Consider the following 21,014-nt stretch of genomic DNA (forward strand, 5'->3'; position numbering starts at 1 on the left):
AAAAACAGATGTTTAACTCAAGCAGTTTGAGTTTTCAGACCTCACTTGAGGCTGTGTTTACATCCTAGATAGAAGCAGTGTTAAACAACACTTTTTATGAGAATATGTGCAAGAATTGAAGGTGCCAACAACTGTTATAGTTATAATAAGAATGTTTTACTGTCAAATATAAAAAATCTGCTCCTCCCTCGATCGGGATAATCTTTTCTGCTTCTGCCCACAACCTACAGGCTACTGCATATTTGAATGAATACTTGAGAGAGTAGCCCACCATTCACATTCTATTCCATATTCTGAGCCATAGGCCTATCCAAGCCTTTACACTTAATGTAGTTGGTCCAAAGTTGGCATCGCGACACTCACTTTAATTTGATTGATAATGTATTTCTATCCCAGTTCACTTTTACTACAACAAAGTAATCAGCCTCTTTGTTTTCAGCTAGACTAACACACTACTTGTTTAATTGTATTCATTATAGAATCTTCAGCTTATTAGGACTGAACATGATTTATTTTATAACCATGTATGTATGTATGTACGTATGTACGTATGTATGTATACTTTTTAATGAATTGATAGTGCAATTAAAGTGTGTAATCAAGTCAGCAGCTTCTTGACTTTACGTGCCTCGACTACTATTAAGTTAATTGAATATTACACATTATTCATGTTGTGCCATATTCTGGTCTAGTGGTAATGCTGCTGACTCTGAACCATACATGGATTCAAACCCTGCCTACACATTCATATCTGTATTCTTCTACCTTTCTGTCACCCCCCTCTCATTCATAACTTGATATCTCAATAAAGAAAGAGAAAATACTAATATATACAGTGGGGCAAACAAGTATTTAGTCAGCCACCAATTGTGCAAGTTCTCCCACTTAAAAAGATGAGAGAGGCCTGTAATCATAGGTACACTTCAACTATGACAGACACAATGAGAAAGAAAATCCTGAAATTCACATTGTAGGATATTTTATGAATTTATTTGCAAATTATGGTGGAAAATAAGTATTTGGTCACCTACAAACAAGCAAGATTTCTGTCTCTCATAGACCTATAACTTCTTCTTTAAGAGGCTCCTCTGTCCTCCACTCGTTACCTGTATTAATGGCACCTGTTTGAACTTGTTATCAGTATAAAAGACACCTGTCCACAACCTCAAACAGTCACACTCCAAACTCCACTATGGCCAAGACCAAAGAGCTGTCAAAGGACACCAGAAACAAAATTGTAGACCTGCACCAGGCTGGGAAGACTGAATCTGCAATAGGTAAGCAGCTTGATTTGAAGAAATCAACTGTGGGAGTAATTATTAGGAAATGGAAGACATACAAGACCACTGATAATCTCCCTCGATCTGGGGCTCCACGCAAGATCTCACCCCGTGGGTCAAAATGATCACAAGAACAGTGAGCAAAAATCCCAGAACCACACGGGGGGACCTAGTGAATGACCTGCAGAGAGCTGGGACCAAAGTAACAAAGCCTACCATCAGTAACACACTACGCCGCCAGGGACTCAAATCGAGCAGTGCCAGACGTGTCCCCCTGCTTAATCCAGTACATGTCCAGGCCTGTCTGAAGTTTACTAGAGAGAATTTGGATGATCCAGAAGAAGATTGGGAGAATGTCATATGGTCAGCTGAAACCAAAATATAACTTTTTGGTAAAAACTCAACTTGTCTTGTTTAGAGGACAAAGAATGCTGAGTTGCATGCAAAGAACACCATACCTACTGTGAAGCATGGGGGTGGAAACATCATGCTTTGGGGCTGTTTTTCTGCAAAGGGACCAGGACGACTGATCCGTGTAAAGGAAAGAATGAATGGGGTCATGTATTGTGAGATTTTGAGTGAAAACCTCATTCCATCAGCAAGGGTATTGAAGATGAAACATGGTTGGGTCTTTCAGCATGACAATGATCCCAAACTCACTGCCCGGGCAACGATGGAGTGGCTTCGTAAGAAGCATTTCAAGGTCCTGGAGTGGCCTAGCCAGTCTCCAGATCTCAACTCCATAGAAAATCTTTGGAGGGAGTTGAAAGTCCGTGTTGCCCAGCAACAGCCCCAAAACATCACTGCTCTAGAGGAGATCTGCATGGAGGAATGGGCCAAAATACCAGCAACAGTGTGTGAAAACCTTGTGAAGACTTACAGAAAACGTTTGACCTCTGTCATTGCCAACACAGGGTATATAACAAAGTATTGAGATAAACTTTTGTTATTGACCAAATACTTATTTTCCACCATAATTTGCAAATAAATTCATTAAATATCCTACAATGTGATTTTCTGGATTTTTTTTCTAATTTTGTCTGTCATAGTTGAAGTGTACCTACGATGAAAATTACAGGCCTCTCTCATGCTTTTAAGTGGGAGAACTTGCACAATTGGTGGCTGACTAAATACTTTTTTGCCCCACTGTATAAAGAAATTAATTTTCTCAAAACCATGTACTAGCCAGACATGGTGAAGGGAACATAAATAGAATAATGGGTTTTGACATTGGTGGTGACTTTCTGAACTGTTATAGTTAGACAAACTGTTTCAAGTAATACATAAAAATTGGTATTTGAGTTCTGATTGACTACATTGACAACATTTTCAGAAAAGTTGTTGTATTTTCCCTTAAATTCACCAGAAACAACCATTCACAACTATTTGTTTAAAAATGCCTTAGTAAGTTACACAGTATATGTAAGTTACATAGTATAGGGTTTGTTCCTGCTGTTCTCTCCTTCTTCCTTTTCTTCAAATCTGGTATCAGCCGGTCTTCGCCCATTCATCATCCCTCATGTCTGTTTCTGCAGTCACAAAACTGCACCTCCTGTTTACAGTGGTAAACAGCTTGAGTGAACTATCTTCATTTTTCCACCATTGTTGGTCTCAAGGTAGTTATTTTACGTTATCACAGTGACAATGGTGGACGTTGTCACTGTGATAACAGAACAGAACTACCTCGATACTCCAATTAGTACGATATGTTTTGTATGGTGTGTATTAATTTGTGGGTGTCCATCATCCATTTCATATTATATTTGACAAATTGTCATTTGTACAACATGTTACGAATTGCTAAACATATGATATGTTTAGAATTCCAATTTGTTGTGGCTAACGTTAGCCCGGTGGCTAGGTGCTAACATTAGCTAGGTGGCTAAATTTAGCTAGGCTAGGGGTTAAGGGTTAAGGTTAGGAGTTAGGTTAAAGGGTTAGGGGAAGGGTTAGCTAACATGCTAAGTAGTTTCAAAGTAGCTAAATAGTAGTAAATCGTTGCAAAGTTGATAATTAGAAAAAAAGCTCAAGTTGTCTGTGATGAGTTACAAGAAACCATTGGGATGCCAGACGTTCGCCTTATATGCTCACCCAAACTTGTCCTTTAAGCATGACACATCATTTAGTCAAAAGGTGATGTCCCTTTTCGCAAAAAAAAAGGAATGCCAAGTATGTCACAGCCCTTTTTGTAACACTGGTTTAAGCACAAGTCTACTGTCACTCCCAACAGTCTGATCGTCTCATTGTCTCCAAATCATTGTTTGCGCTCATAATGAAAACATTACACTATAAAGTGAGGTTCAGTCTAAAACTGTTGATCAAAGTAACAGAGAGCAGGGCAGATACTTCAAGGATTATCTATGTTGAAGATACAATGAACCTAGATACAAACAATGAACCTAGATAGTAGCTTGACAAACTGATAGATAGAGCCTGTTTTGGCTTACATTTGAGGAAAAAGGGGGTCCTGTTCTAAAACAATTGGAGTAGAGCTACTACCTTACATACTAGGCCAGGAAAGACCAGGGGCTGTATAAATCAGTGGAAGCTGGGGGGAGGAGCTTCCCCATCCATGTAATGTTATTCAATGTGATCTAAAAGGCTAAACTGATCCTAACCCGGCACTCTTACTCTGAGAGGCTTGATGCATACTGCCCCAGAAGACCTAAGTAGTGTTCGAATACCCATACTAACATGCTGTATACTACATACTTAATGAGTACATACTGCGTACAATATACTATTAGTTCATAGGGCTCCCAAGTGGAGCAGCGGTCTATAGCACTGCATCTCAGTGCAAGCGGCGTCACTATAGTACCTGGTTTAAATCCAGCATGTATCACATCCGGCAGTGATGGGCCCAGTGTAGTCCGGGTTTGGTAATTGAAAATAATAATATTATTACTGCTGCAAAGATACGCTATGCGGTTTGTAAGGATAGCGTAGCTAAAGAATTGTAACGTAACTTATTTGAAAATTCATTACATCGCTGAACATTTCTTAACATTTGTCATAGTTAGTTAAAAGCAATGAAATTGTATCCGCTCTTTGTCTGACTTTGGCAAAATTTTCTGCCATTTTTAAAAAATCTGAAAACGTTGTGAGGCCACGGCCGTTTTCTGAAGAATTGCATTATGGACCCTGAAAGCACGGAAATAATGTCCACTGCTTGTATACTACGTATATTGGCAAATTTTGTATGACATCCGGGAACTTCTGGCATACTAACTATATCCATACTATGACCAATAACCATACTACATACTCCACTTCCATCACAAATAGTATGGTTAGTGCAGTTAGCATGAGTTTTCGAACACAGCTCTAGTTCTTATGAATACCAATGACATTTCAACTACATGGCTGTATTGAGCAATAACCCAGCACCCTGAAAGCACCCTGTCAACAGTTGTGGAAGATCAGGTCATTGTGAACTGAAGTTGTTAGGATGGTACTTTATTTATTACTTTATTACTTGATTTATTTTCATTAGCTGTAAAACGTTTTCCACTTCACAGTTTTAGCTTAATAACATGTGTGTGGTTAGACGTATGTAGCTACTGATTTTGTGTAGTTATTTCTAATGTAATCAACTTTGACGTACCATTTGTGAAGTCCAATATGTTATTTGAAACCGAAAGGTGTATCAACAAATACCATTTCTACAAAAGCCAGCCTTTCTTTGTCTGTCCACTACTTTATTCCCATACCTCATTCTGAAAATGTTATTGATATAAAAAATATGTGATAAACCCTACAGTTTTTGTTTTGACTGCATTCTGGAAAAGCTACATATGCTATTGAAACATGTGCTCTTAGAGAATGAAACAGAAGTTTACAGAACTGCGTCTCAAAGTTCAATTCCTTTTATATCCTAAATCAAACGTAGATGTAGACTATTTCTAAATTAGCCTAATATTAGAATGAATGTTTAAATTCTTCCTATTTTCTTCAAAGGATACAACAAACACAGACCTTTTTCAACAATAACCGCTGTAGTTAGACCTGCACTGTAGCATATTGCTTTTGCCTGATACTATGGCTTTAGGTGTTACCAATAGAATTTTACTTTTTAATAAACAAAGTTTTTTTAAATAAAAAAATAACAGACCGAGATGAAGCCTTCAAGGCGAGAGCTTTTACTTTGCCCAAAATCTTTCAGCGTGAGATAATCCCATTTTATTTTCTAATTACATGAGGATTTTGATTGAATATAAGTTTCGTAATGTTTAAGCTGTTACAAATGTACTGATATATGTGGATGCACGTGGCATTTCGGCAACTTTGAGAAAAACGACTTTTAGTGTTGCGTGTTGCTCACACTCATACCTGCCCTCTCATTAGCTAGAATGGTCCCCACCTGTTCCTGTCTTCAATCATTGAGCACATGCATTGCCATTGTGGTCACTCGGCTCTCTTGTCAATATAATAAATTATCTTTGCTTCAGTGTATGAGTGGTTTAGTCATTTATATATATATATATATATATTTATTAATTATTATGAGCACAACAATACAAACAAATATACAAAGAAGAGTACATAAACCTAACAGACAGGTATTACATATCAAGATTCCTTTTCAATTAGTTAAACACTTTTTATTTAATGTTTTTACTTCACCTTTATTTAACCAGGTAGGCCAGTTGAGAACAAGTTCTCATTTACAATTGTGACCTGGCCAAGATAAAGCAAAGCAGTGCGACACAAACAATAACACAGAGTTACACATGGAATAAACAAACATACAGTCAATAACGCAATAGAATATATATATATATATATATATATATAGTGTGTGCAAATGAGGTAAGATTAGGGAGGTAGGACAATACATTGGCCGTAATGGCGAAGTGATTACAATTTAGCAATAAAACACTGGAGTGATAGATGTGCAGAAGGAGAATGTGGAAGTAGAGATACTGGGGTGCAAAGGAGAAGAAAAAAAAAGTAACAATATGGGGATGAGGTAGTTGGATGGGCTACTTACAAATGGGCTATGTACAGGTTCAATGATCTGTGACCTGCTCTGACAGTTGGTGTTTAAAGATAGTGAGGGAGATATGAGTCTCTTATATTGCTTTTTTGTTTTTACATTTACTGATCTTTTCAAAATAATATTTAAATTCTATCTTAAATAATGTTAAGAGGGGTTTGTTATTTGCCCACTTCATTGTATGGATAAAGAATCTTCCATGAAAGATAAACAAATGAACAATGAAAGTTAAATCAGGGTCCATATCATTTGGATCAAAATAAAAGGTAATATCAGAGTCTCTCAGATTAACATTAATAGTCTTCTCTTTAAGAACAAATCTTCTAACTCACTCCAAAATCTTCTGACATAAGAGCATAAGTATACAATCTGGAATAAGAAAGACATAAAACACAAAAACAAGTTTTTATTTTTTCTGATTTGACAACAACATTATTTGGATTAAACAATTATTGAATAATGATGGCCAACGATATGATTATCAAGAATTCATGAGAACACACAATGTTACATTCACTCCTGAGGAATGGGATCGTCATCAAATGATCCGCCAAGTTCCTGTTGAAATTCTAAAGGTGATTGGCTACGCTCTGTGAGGGTGGATTTCACTGACGCATTCGGGTTGGAACAATAAATGGAGCGAACAAGAATCCTTCCAGTTCACAAGTCTGAGAAGACGCATGAAGAAGTTCTTGCTTCAACAGTGATTGAACGGAACTCCTCTGCCTTCGTCCCGCATTATAGAAAATTCCGGATTGATAACATAACACTTACCTGAACTATAATAGCAAGATCGTCGAATAAACCATTGTTTTGTACCGTTCATTTAGATATTAAAGAAAATCTGCCAAGATGGAGTCTCAGATCCGCCAGAACTATCACCACGATTGCGAAGCTGCCATCAACCGGATGATCAATTTGGAGATGTTTGCCTCCTACACCTACACTTCAATGGTAAGGAGTCTACCAAGATGACCGTTTTGTTGATCTACCTGTTTTACTATTATGCCTGCGCCTAAATTCCACTTTTCACCTGACTTTCCTGTAGCCAATAACCTCAACTCCGTTAAATACACATTTGAGTTATACTTGGCTTGGCTATTAATTGCCTCCAGGTAGGTATAACATCCAAATGAAGCCGGGAATCTATCCTACCTTGGACAGAGCGCGTAACAACTCCTTGACAGGTTAATTGTCAGGTTACCAAGTAGACTACAGACTAGATTTATTCATGCCTATATCGTCAAGCTTAGTTACCACAACATGAACAGAATACCGAGTCATGTTTGGCTTTTTTCTTCTAACTACAATGTTCTATGTTTATCCACCCAGGCTTTCTATTTCTCCCGTGACGATGTGGCTCTGCCTGGCTTCGCGCATTTCTTCAAGGAGAACAGCGATGAGGAGCGGGAGCACGCGGAGAAGCTACTCTCCTTCCAGAACAAGCGAGGTGGACGCATTTTACTCCAGGACATCAAGGTAAGCCCTTGAGCATAGGAAACACATTTTAGATTGTAGACTGATAAATGTTTTTACTCCATGGAGGAAAGTTTCTCCAGCGTTGATCTAGCTAGAGAACCTGTAGTCCTGAACATACTGTCTCTAACCACTGAACTGAGTGTGAGTAGTGTAACTGTTCACTTTATCCTGACCTTAACGTCTGCTAGTATTCCCTAACCCTCCTGTGTAGAAGCCAGAACGCGATGAGTGGGGCAATGGGCTGGAGGCCATGCAGTGTGCTCTGCAGCTGGAGAAGAATGTGAACCAGGCCCTGCTGGACCTGCACAAGATTGCCTCTGACAAGGTTGACCCCCATGTAAGTTATGGTAACCATGTATGTATCACATAGAATACAGGTACTGTCCCAGGAGATGATAACTAATGACACAGAATTGTGTGACCTGCTGCTTTGCAAGTACACGATAGTCCAGATGCATACTATGCACACAATGCAGCTAATGCATAAGGGGCGGCAGGTTGCCTAGCGGTTAGAGCGTTGCTCCAGTAACCAAAAGGTTGCTGGATCGAATCCTCTAGCTGACAAGCTAAAAATCTGTTCTGCCCCTGAACAAGTTAGTTAACCCACTGTTCCACGTTAGGATGTTCTTGTAAATTTTTAACTGACTTGCTTATAGTTATATCTACACTTATGCCATTACCACCAGGCTCTTGTGTGTTACTGTATCTACAATGGTCTGTAGTCATTCTCTTGTCTGACCTGTGTTTTCCCTCTTTAGCTGTGTGACTTTCTGGAGACCCATTACCTGAATGAGCAGGTGGAGGCCATTAAGAAGCTGGGAGACCACATCACCAACCTCACCAAGATGGATGCTGTCAAAAACAAGATGGCAGAGTACCTGTTTGACAAGCACACCCTGGGAGGCCAGAGCTAAACTACTTCCATCCCCAGGCTACGGCCTACAGCCTCAGACCAGGACTCCTGGCTTCTCTGATAGATCCTACTGGCTTTACATTTATAGGGAGGGGAGTGTTGAACTGGTGCAGTGCAACACAGCTATAACATTGAGGTGTTTCTGTTGACAACACTATTGTATTTTGGAGGCAAGGCATCTTGTAAAACAATTAAAAAGATCACAAATGTTTTTGTTTAAGATTTCTAAGTGTTGACCTGTAGTGATGATTCAGTCTATTCAGGTTCTTTGCTCTGTCTTACTGAGCATCTTCATACCAGTGATAAATACTGACAATTGTAGACCTACTAGTGGCTGCTGTTATGGTAACTTTTGGCTCTTACTGACACACGCAATCTTCACTCATTTAGTTAATTTCAGTTGAAATGCACACTAGTTCCCCTACAGCAAACTCTGAACTGAATACTCAATAGTAAATCTACAAGCCTCTCATCATACTCAAAATCATACATTATTGGAGCTGTCACATGGTTGCAAAGATACTGATAATTTACCAAGATTACTGAAGTCTACCATTTTGGTAAATAACAGGCAAGCTTAACTTTAATACTTTAAACTGAAAAAATATTGCTATAATTGGTGTCCAAATCGTAACTGTTTCTGGTGGGTAGACCATTTGGTTAAAGGGGAAAATGGCCTAATGACAACCGTGTCAAATCAACAATGGCATTTTTGAAAACTGCAACTATTCTCTTTTCACAACTGCCACCAACATTTACAACCAAAAAGTATTGACATGGTAAAATAATTGAGTCCATTTAAATAAAATATGTTGGTGTTCACTGAGTTGGTTTATATTTAGGGGTAATGTTTTGCAGCTAAGTCTATTTCAAAATCTCTTTTAACTGTGCTAAGGCAACAGAGGGCCAGAGATTTGTGATAACCTGACACTCCCAAAAAAGCCACTAGATGGCATCTGATTAAATAGCATATTCCTTAATTGACCAACATTGGTATTAGTTATGGATCCCATGTAGCTGTTGTCAAGGCAGCATTTACTCTAAATGGGGTCCAGCAAAATAAAGGCAGTTCGATACATTACAAAACAGATTTCAGTCCTCTACCACACAAAATCCATTGTGTGTCTATATTGCATATGTTATAGTGTCTGTGCCGATGTGTCTCTTCTCAGTCCCTGCTGTCCCATAAGTTCTATTTTTATCTATTTTTAAAGTCTTATTTTACTGCTTGCATGAGCTACTTGATGTGGAATAGTAGACATGTCATGGCTCTATGTGGTACTGTGCACCTCCCATAGCCTGTTCTGGATGTGGGGACTGTGAAGAGACCTGGTGGCATGTCTTGTGGGGTATGAATTGGTGTCTGAGTTGTGTGCTAGTAGTTTAAACTGACAGCTCGGTGCATTCATGTCAATACTTCTCACAGATACAAGTAGTGATGAAGTAAATCTCTCTACTTTGAGCCATGAGAGATTGACATGCATAATATTGTTAGCTCTCGTGTACATTTCTGGGCCAATTGTAATGTTCCTAAGTCCTTTTTTGTGGCACCTGACCACACGACTGGACAGTAGTCCAGGTGCGACAAAACAAGGGCCTGTAGAACCTACCTTGTTGATAGTGTTAAGGCAGAGCAGTGCTTTATTATGGACAGACCTATCCCCATCTTAGCTACCGTTGTATCAATATGTTTTGACCATGACAAAAGTTTACTCTCAACTTGTTACATTTCCACATTATTCATTACAAGATTTAGTTGAGGTTTAGGGTTTAGTGTTTTAGTTCAACATACATAGACACACATAGACACACAGGCTTGCCAGTGGCAAGTCATTAGTAAAGATTGAAAAAGTAAGGGACCTAGACAGCTGCTCTTGGGAATGCCTGACTCTACCTAGATTATGTTGGAGGCTTCCATTAAAGAACACCCTCTGTGTTCTGTTAGACATGTAACTCCAGATCCACAATATAGCAGGGGACGTAAAGCCATAACACATACACTTTTTCCAGCAGCAGATTATGATCAATATTGTGAAAAGCTAAAGTGTTTTATTTTATGTTTCTGTATTTTTAAATCTTTATTTAACTAGGCAAGTCAGTTAAGAACAAATTCTTATTGACAATGACGGACAACCCGGACGACGATGTGCCAATTGTGCACCGGCCTATGGGACTCCCAATCACGGCTGGATGTAATACAGCCTGGACTTGAATCAGGGACTGTAGTGACACCTCTTGTACTGAGATGCAGTGCCTTAGACTGCTGCGCCACTCGGGAGCCCTAACAAAACATCTCCCACAATCTTTTAATTATCAATTTCTCTCAGCCAATCATCAGTAATTTGTGTAAGTGCGTACATGTTGAATGCCCTTCCCTGTAAGCGTACTGAAAATCTGTTGTTAATTAATTTACTGTGAAATAGCATTGTATCTGGTCAATCACAATTTTTTTCAAAAGTTTACTAAGGGTTGGTAACAGCCTGATTGGTCAGCTGTTTGAGTCAGTAAAGGGTGCTTTGCTATTCTTGGGTAATGGAATGACTTTTGCTTCCCTTCAGGGCTGAGGGTGCACACTTTCTGTAGGCTTATGTTGAAGAGAGGGCAAATAGGAGTTGCAATATCGTCCGTCCGCTGTCAGCCTCAGTCATTTTCCATCCAAGTTGTCAGACCCAGGTGGCTTGTCATTGATGACAGACCTTTTTTTCACCTCTTCCACACTCACTTTATGGAATTCAAAATAACAATGCATGTCTTTTATAATTTGCTCAGTTATGCACAGATGTGTAAGTTCAGAATTAGTTGTTGGCATGTCATACCCAAGTTTTCCAATCTTGCCAATGAAAAAAGCATTAATGTAATTGGCAATATCAGTGGGTTTTGTGGTGAATGAGCCATCTGATTCAATGAATGATGGAGCCCGAGTTTGTCTTTTTCTCCAACATTTCATTTAAGGTACTTCAAAGCTTTTTTACTATCATTTTTCCTATAATTTATCTTTGTTTCATAGTACATTTTCTCCTTCTCCTTTTTGTTCACTTTAGTCACATGATTTCTGAATTTATTGTACAGTATGTTTGCCAGTCAGCTGTGCAGCCAGGCTTATTTGCCATTCCCTTTGCCTCATCCTTCTCAACCATACCATTTTCCAATTCCTCATCAATCCATGGGGATTTAACAAATAAATTTTGCAGTCATGTTCTTAATGGCTGCATGCTTATTAATAACTGGAATAAGTCATTTCATAAATGCGTCAAGTGCAGTATCTGGTTGCTCCTCATTACACACCACAGAACAGCATATATTCTTTACATCTTCAACATAGGAATCACTACCTAAGCTGTCATTTTTGACTGAGACTGTAAAAGCATGCTTTAAGCCATGTACATTTGTTGATTGCTAGGCGTACAAATACCATTATTTCTTGGTGTACAGTATTTGAAACAAGGTCTTGTTTGGCTTCAACCGGACTAGATTGTGAACAACTCTTGGCAGAATGCGTTGCTTTACTACCGTGAAGGTGATCAGCACAATATTGTTTGAACTGCAGTACCCCAAACGATTCGTTCTCGAGTTTGTTCAGCAGAGGCTGTTTATGTTTTGGTTCTACAAAGCTGTGACCATCATAACATTCAATAATCAATTAATTGCATTCAATATAGTTTTCTTCTCTATGCTGCCTGCAGCATGATCTATTTTGCCTATGCCCATATGACAGACAGTTGTTGGTCGGAGCCTATCACCAAAGGATCACATATTAATCGTGCTGGATAATTCATTGCGGCCAGTAGGTCAAAAAAACATCTCAAATGAGTCACTCAGAAAAAAACGAATCATGAGTTCAGAAGTCTTGAGTCAGTAAAAAGTTGTTCAAAAATAATTATTTGTTCTTCAACTGCACGTCATTAGCCAGAGGTGACACCGCAGGTTCCAAGGTGGTGTGGCAAAATGTGTATGTGTCTTTTCTGGGGCCTAGAGTGTTTCCTGATCTCATGACCTGGTCAGGTATGGGTCCAGGGTCCTGTTCGTAGGCCATGACAAAATATTATTGTTTTAGATAGCTTCCCTTTGCATCTGTGCTATCACTATAGGACTGGGAGTTTTCTTGTCAGGTTATGTGGATTGGAAACACTCCTGACCTAAGGTGGATCAAACTCTTTCAAACTACCACAAACCTTGCTCTTACTCATTCTAAATCTGATACCAAAAGAGCCAGAGACAACAACTTCAATGGAGAACATACTCTGTAGTTTAATGAACTACTATAGCAGGGATGAGCGTTATGCAAAGAAAATAAACAATGTCTTTAAGTATATATTTCCCTCTATGCACAATGTTAAGCAATGGACAGACAGGTTTAAATTGTATGACATAAAACCTATTATTTGTTCATCTGATTACAGTGCTCTTCTAAAATGATTCTTTCTAGAAGATTTATGTAAGGCAGAGTTACAATTAAGACAGTAGACTTTGTAATAACTTTTTTTGAATGCTCAAGTCATGAAAGCCCAAACCTTTTGTTGTCCTGGTCTCCATCTGGTCCACCAGAGGTTTGTTCAGTGGGGCTCACTATAGGAACTGATTGCCTGTAAAATCCATATATACATTCATTAAATCAACTACTTTCAACATTTTCATTGAAAATAATATCCCCCTTTTCATGACGCAGATTTGATTGAATGTCATTCATTTTATTCCATTCTATTCTAACCAAACTTGCTTTACCAGTTCATGTCAGTAGGTGTCACTGTGCACAAACTAGTCGAAAAAGACTGATGCCATGAGATCTGCCTGTCTCTGTGTATGTGAAAGTTCAGGTTGTGTTAGCTAGAATCCATCAATTCATTCTTTCTGCATTAGCCATCCATGTGTTATGGGTGAACAAATGTGTTCACAGTGAAATTTGCACCACAAACATTTGTAAATAACCACCAGAATTGGAAATAAAATAATATGCCAACAAACATTACTGGACTAACAAACTGGCTAACAAACCTGTTCAGGAACATCAGTATCCCTTGGCTTTGGGTAGCAGCATGAGATCATTTCATCTTTATTTTGTGCCAAACACATTTATTCAGTGAGTCTATTGATAAAAGTCACCTTGTCCGAGAGAGATTTACATGTTTATCAAAACCTCACACCAAGATAAGCCTACACGAAACACAGCCCTTATTTGAAGTCTTTCTAAAATCCTCTATGGGAAAGATGATTGGTGGGAAAATGATTGGAACCATCACGTGTAGTAACCAAAAAAGTGTTAAATAAATCAAAATATATTTGAGATTCTTCAAAGTAGCCATGCTTTGCCTTGATGGCAACTTTGCACACTCTTGGCATTCTCTCAACCAGCTTCACCTGGAATGCCAACCCCCCCCCCCCCCCCATTGTGCCTAAGCCCTACGAACATGCATCAGAACTACCTGGCCTGAAGACTCCCCAGTCCACCTGGTCCACCTGCTGCTGCTCCAGTTTCTGTTGTTCTGCCTGCAGCTATGGAACCCTGACCTGTTCATCAGACATGCTACCTTATCCCGGGACCTGTCGTTTAGTTTCTCCTCTGTCTCCATCGACCTCTCAACCTTTGAATGCTCAGCTATGAAAAGCCAACTGACATTTACTCCTGAAGTGCTGACCTGTTGCATCCTCTATAACCACTGTGATTATTATTTGACCCTGCTGGTCACCTATGAACGTCTGAACATCTTGAAGAACGATCTGGCCTTAATGGTCATATACAGTGCATTCAGAAAGTATTCAGACCCATTGACTTTTTCCACATTTTGTGACGTTAAAGCCTTGTTCTAAAACTGATTTATATATTTTTCCCCCTCATCAGTCTACACACAATACCCCATAATGACACAGCAAAAACAGGCTTTCAGACATTTTTTAAATCTCTATTATGAAAAAAAATCTGGAAATGTCACATTTACATAAGTATTCAGACCCTTTACTCAGAACTTTGTTGAAGAATTCCTTTGGCAGGGATTACAGCCTCTAGGGGTCTTGGGTACAAGTTTTACACAGCTGTATTTGTCCCTTTCTTCTCTGCAGATCCTCTCAAGCTTTGTTAGGTTGGATGGGGAGCTACACAGCTATTTCCATGTCTCTCCAGAGATATTCGATCAGGTTCATGTACGGGCTCTGGCTGGGTCACTCAAGGACGTTCAGAGACCTGTCCCGAAGCTACTCCTGCGTTGTCTTGGCTGTGTGCTTAGGGTCATTGTCCTTTTGGAAGGTGAATCTTTGCCCCAGTCTGAGGTCCTGAATGCTCTGGAGCAGGTTTTCATCAAGGATCTCTCTGTACTTTTCTCCATTCATCTTTCCCTCGATCCTTACTAGTCTCCAAGTCCCTGCCACTGAAAAACATCCCCACAGCATGATGCTGCCATCACCATGATTCACCGTAGGGATGTTGCCAGGTTTGCTCCAGACGTGACACTTGTCATTCAGGAATTCAGTACATTTGAATGACACTAAGTGGCAGTGTTTTACAACTAATGCCGGTTTGCCTGAGGCTGATGCCGTGCAGGTGTTTGTTCACATGCATATACACACGCTTATTCAAATCAACACAAACAAGAACACACACATACATATAATAGTGCCAGACATGCACACAAACATATACAGTTGGCATTGCTGTTATGATTTTAGTTGTCCTTGATGTCCTTTCTTTTACATTTATTTATTATATCTTTTTTTGCATTGTTGTTTGCTGTTTTCTTCTGTCTTTTCCTTTTTTCTCTTTAGTTCATAAATACAAAAAGAGCAAAGAGTTCAGTCTTGGTTTCATCAGACTAGAGAATCTTATTTCTCATGGTCTGAGAGTCTTTACATGCCTTTTGGTAAAATCCAAGTGTGCTGTCATGTGCCTTTTACTGAGGAGTGTCTTCAATCTGGCCACTCTATCATAAAGGCCTGATTGGTGGCGTGCTGGAGAGATGGTTGTACTTCTGGAAGGTGTTAGAAATTGGATATGTAGACGGGCGAGTCGGTCAAGGATCGATTCAGACAAGGTGGTAAATTGTATGACAAGCTACAGTTTATTCAGAGTGAAGATATCTAGAACAGTGTAATTACGGCTCTCCCGCTGGTTCGTACGGAAACGCAGACGAAGAAGAGGCCGATACAATCAGTACACCACTTATATATAGAACAGAAAGTAGGTTGATTCTAGAAGATAGGATCTTTGGATTGGTTCAGCTGGGGTGTAGTCTGTAGTCTTCCGCCATTGGCTCAGTTGTCTGTCCGTCATCGTAGAATCCTCTTCGGGCACAATGTTCAGCTACAACGGAGATTATGTGTGTGTGCGCTGGTTTTGGCCATTAGTGTAATGCGGGAGCTATCCTGTAGGGGACCCCACAGGCTCTACTTTGAGTTGTAGCCCTTTATCAACAATAGTTTGGTCACCTGCATAAGAAATAGCATTTCTCTACAAAGGTTCCCCCGTCTACACAGAGGAACTCTAGAGCTCTGTCAGAGTGATCGTCGGGTTCTTGGTCACCTCCTGTACCAAGGCCCATCTTCTCCGATTGCTCAGTTAGGGTTAGGGTTCCATTTTTGAATGATGGAGGCCACTGTTCTTGGGGACCTTCAATGCTGCAGACATTTTTTGGTACACTTCCCTAGATCTGTGCCTCAACAAAATCCTGTCTCGGAGCTCGCCGAACAATTCCTTGGACCTCATGGCTTATTTTTTTGCTCTGACATGCACTGGCAACTGTGGGACCTTATATAGACAGGTGTGTGTGCCTTTCCAAATCACGTCCAATCTATTGAATGTACCACAGGTGGACTTCAATCAAGTTGTAGAAATATCTCAAGGATGATCAATGGAAACAGGATGCACCTGAACTCAATTTCGAGTCTCATAGCAAAGGCTCTTTAGACTTATGTAAATAAGGTATTTCTCGTTTTTGCAAAAATGTCTGAAAACCTGTTTTCACTTTGTCATTAGGTCGTATTGATTTATGAGAAGAAAAATGTGTTGTATCTATTTTAGAATAAGGTTGCAACAAATTGTGGAAAAAGTCAAGGGGTCTGAATTTTTTCCGAATGCACTAAATGGAGGGATTCAAACTGACATCCCGAATCCTACAAATACCACCTTGTGCGCAGTCATTTCACAACATTTCTTAATGCAATAAGGGGAGAAACACACTTTTAGTCCCTGACTTCCATTTAAACAGAACCATTGAGGGAGTGGAACATCTTGCTTCCTCTTCTGTCTCTGCTTGAGACTCCAGAATGCTGAGTCACAATGACAAGGCAGAAATACAGCCAGGGCAGAGCCTGAGTCAGTCCATACTGTAGTACAACCAAAGGGAGGTTATGACAGGAGAAAGAGTGGGAAGGAGGGAGAGAAATAGGAATAGAGGGGGAGGGGGAAACAGTACAGACTAAAAACGCTGTGTCACCCTTCAGAAGAATTCTGTAACGGTTAATCATTTATAGTATTACTATCACTTTTGTTTATAACTTTAACTTAAGAACATTCTTAGTTTGCACGATAAAATTGTAATGCTAAGAGATGGACAAAAATGTACAGGGTGTGTACCTGAACGAAAATAGTGGAGGGTCATGTAATTTGTAATTGATGAATTTTGAATATTTCTCAGTGTTTTAGAATCAGTTGCTTATTAGGCTATATATCGATGCCCGATTCCACCTGATTCTCTGCTGGGCGTGAAATATGACGTGTGCCTAAAGGTTATTGAGCGTGGTCTCAATCAAATGATTCATAGACTATAGGCTACAAAGTGCATCCTCAGAGAAGCACAGAGAAAAGTTATATTTCTAAGATAGCTGCTGGGATAGCGTAAATAAAACGAGACTGCATTACACACTCCAACGGATATTCCAACCCTGAGGCCTGCTCTGCACTTGCTGATCAAAACCCGGGTTTTTTGCTGCCTAACCAATGCTGTGCTGTGTAGGCCTACAGTGGCAGTTCAGGAGGAGAGTCAAAGAATTCCTCAGAAAATAATTTTTGATTAAGGCCTTGTCCAAAAAAATGCAACATCTTGCGCGTAGACTAGGCTATAGCCTATGTTCTGTTCAGTTTGAGAAGGAGAGCATTTGAGGTCAGTGGCGATTTCAGCATGTAAATCTTGGTGGGGAAAAAATGTATATGCATGCCAGCAAAGTAACTACACCACACTAAACAATACATGTATTGCACTTTAACGGTGCCCAAACTGTTAGGACCTACATAAAGCTGTTCCAACAGCAGTCCCAACACCTTACCACTACTACACCTGGCAGCAATACAGTTCATTCAGCCTCAATTACTGCCTTTAACAAAACACATATTTGATATGGCTGATTTGCCATATCAGTTGTTTCTACTGACAATTGAAAAGTACAAATTATGGCATAAGGGTACGATGAGCAGACAAGAGGCAATCCGTAATTTCGATTAAGACATTAATGTGAGAGGTATGACGAACGTAGTCAATATAACTATTTGTTCAGCACTTTTGAAATGTACAGCGACAGAATTCAGATCATGGGCTTTTCAAGTGCCTTTTACTAAGAAGTTGCTTCCGTCTGGCCACTCTACCATAAAGGCTTGATTGATGGAGTGCTGCAGAGATGGTTGTCCTTCTGGAAGGTTCTCCTATCTATACAGAGGAACTAACCGCCTTAAAATTGATTTTTTTGTTGTTGTCAATATTCTGAACAAATATTGTAATCACTGTTCTGCAACATATGCTTCAACAATTAATGTATTTGCTGTGCTAGACCTAAGGGATAATGTTAGCTTTATAATTGTTATTTCATGTTCAAAATCTAGAAAACCATGCCAGATTGCTAGCTAAATTAGCCCTGGAGCATTTAATATGGCAATAAAACAAAACAAAAATGTTTGGAGATTTGTATTACACATTTATGAATAATCTAATGTTAGCATTAAATAATCAAGGACTTTAAACACTTGTTGGACAATAATTGTACAAATGAAATGCCTTTTATGGTGTCTGACGAAATTGACCATATCCACTTAGTTGCATTTAATGAAAAAAGGTTGTTCCTTTACATGGTGTTAATAGCTGATACTTTGGTGTGTCAAAAAAATAATCTTCACATTTAGTTAAAATTAAGACAAATATTTGTAGAAAAAAGTTGATTGTCCCATCTTTTAAGAATCCCTGAGCTTAAAAACAGCAAAAATTATCTCTGCCCCATGGCAAAAAAATCCATAGCTTGTAGCTACACTAAATATGATATAACCAAAGATTGTTGTTATCCAGCATTTCTGGACATTACAGGTAAGCCTAATCAAAACACTGCAATAGACTCTACAACTAACCTGGTATTGGCGGTACTCTACCAGTTATCCTAAACATGTCAATTTCCAGTTGCAAGTGGTTCTAGATATACCAGAGAAAATGCAGATAGATAGTAAATAAAAATGTTTTTCTGAGTTTTCTCTGGTGTTTGTGCATTTGCCTGTTGCCTTTTCTTTGTGCACTTGTCTGTTTCCTTTTCTTTGCAGGTTTTGCCTTACACAATCTAGTGCAGGAGTATTCAATTTACCCTACGAGGTCAGGGACATCTCCCTAAAAATGGGGATATTTCCGGGGACAGCTCCAACCGGGGACAGGCCACCAAAAACGGGGACAGGCCACCAAAAACAGGGACGTCTGGTCACCCTACTTTAGTTGAGCTTACTAGCGCTTCGCCTGTCTACCGGAAGCGGTTGCTTTGCAACCTCTTGCTAGCTTGTGAGCATAACAAATTACTATCTAGATATCATACGATTTCGGATATGATGGTAAATTCAATCTGGAGTGCCAGAGTACGCTCTGGGCATTCATAAATTCAGAGCGTTGTCAGATTGTCCGTTTGTAAATTCAAAGCGTTTCGCATTCGGAGCGTTCAGAGCCCACACTGGACGCTCTGGCCGAGGAGTAGGGTTGATCCGAGCGTTTTGACCTCACAACGGCAATTAAGCACCCAAGCTTACTGGCTATCTTTGGCTAGCTTGCTAGCTACTTCCAGACACAAATGAGAGAACCCCTCACTGTGACCATTTTACTCTCCCTAGCAAAGCTGGTTATGCTGTTTTCATGTTATCCAGAGCATTGGTGACTGTAACTGTGTTGCTGGCAACAATTTAATTATACTTTTTTGCAGATGTTTACTGATACCGGTTATATTCAACAGGTGTTACGGTTGTCAAATTAATCAATTAATCTGTTCTTTGGCACACTCAGATGAGAGTGCTCTGAAATCGGAGGCGATAGCCAGAGTGAATTGACAATGTTCATTGAGAACGCACAATGACTAGCTAAGCCTGATGTATTAATAGCCAACTAAATTTGTGTTTGGTAGCTAGCTAACATAACGGTACATACTGCTGCAATGATATGCTACGCGTTTCGTAAGGATAGCGTAGCAAAGATATTGTAACGTAACTTATTTGAAAATTCATTACATCGCTAAAATTTTGTCATAATTAGTTATAGCACTGAAATTGTATCCGCTCTCGTCTCACTTCGGCACCATATTTTCTGCCATTTTCTTAAAATATTATGAGGCCACGCCTGTTTTCTGAAGAATTGCCTTATGGGCCCTGAAAGCACGGAAATAATGTCCACTGCTTGAAAAGTTCATATTTTGGCTAATCTGGCATACTAACTATATCCATACTATGACCAGTAAACATACTATATACTCCACTTACATCACAAGTAGTATGGTTAGTGCGGTTAGTATGAGTATTCACAGCTGGTTCGAATACAGCAAGGTTTTTCTTTTGACTGCATTCTGGAAAAGGTCAATAATTAAGCTTCATGTGTTATTGAAACATGTGCTCTTAGAGAATGAAACAGAATTTTACAGACCTGTGTCTCAAAGTTCAATTCCTTATATAACCTAAATCAAATATAGACACAGACTATTTCTCAATTAGCCTAATATTAGAATAAATGTTCCAATTTTCTTCTAAGGATATAACAAACACACACATTTTTCAACAATAACCGCTGTTGTTAGACCTGCACTGTAGCATTGCTTTTGGCTGATACTACTGCTTTAGATGTGGATGTATGTGGCATTCCGGAAACTTTGAGAAAAATATGTTTAGTTGTGCGTGTTGTTCACACGCGTACCTGCCCTCTCGTTGGCTAGAATGGTCCCACCTGATCTTGCCTGTCTTCATTCGTTGAGCACATGTATTTCCATTGATAGAGTGGTCACTCGGCTCTCTTGTCAATATAAAAAAATAATCTTTGCTGCTGGTCATGTGTATGAGTGAGCTCGTCTTTAAATGACCCGCCTAGTTCCTGTTGAAATTCTAAATGTGATTGGCTACGCTCTGTGAGGGTGGATTTCACTG

At 39.4% G+C, this 21,014-nt stretch overlaps 1 protein-coding gene and 1 long non-coding RNA gene across 2 annotated transcripts in view; one reads left to right on the plus strand and one right to left on the minus strand.

Moving 5' to 3' along the window:
- LOC116373391 (uncharacterized) overlaps window positions 1-20,899 on the minus strand; it is a 58,452-nt gene extending 37,553 nt beyond the window's left edge. The window contains exon 1 of the long non-coding RNA XR_004209555.1: window positions 20,788-20,899. This is a non-coding gene — a long non-coding RNA (uncharacterized LOC116373391). The remainder of the gene's footprint in view (window positions 1-20,787) is intronic.
- LOC116373382 (ferritin, middle subunit) lies at window positions 6,929-8,890 on the plus strand. Its single transcript, XM_031821924.1, has 4 exons — window positions 6,929-7,230; window positions 7,609-7,755; window positions 7,967-8,092; window positions 8,514-8,890. The coding sequence occupies exons 1-4, from the start codon at window positions 7,129-7,131 to the stop codon at window positions 8,667-8,669; spliced, it is 531 nt and encodes a 176-aa protein (XP_031677784.1). The 5' UTR covers window positions 6,929-7,128; the 3' UTR covers window positions 8,670-8,890.
- Window positions 20,900-21,014: the final 115 nt, after the last annotated feature.

Source organism: Oncorhynchus kisutch, unplaced genomic scaffold, assembly GCF_002021735.2.
Source record: "Oncorhynchus kisutch isolate 150728-3 unplaced genomic scaffold, Okis_V2 scaffold4033, whole genome shotgun sequence".
Lineage (NCBI taxonomy): Eukaryota > Metazoa > Chordata > Actinopteri > Salmoniformes > Salmonidae > Oncorhynchus > Oncorhynchus kisutch.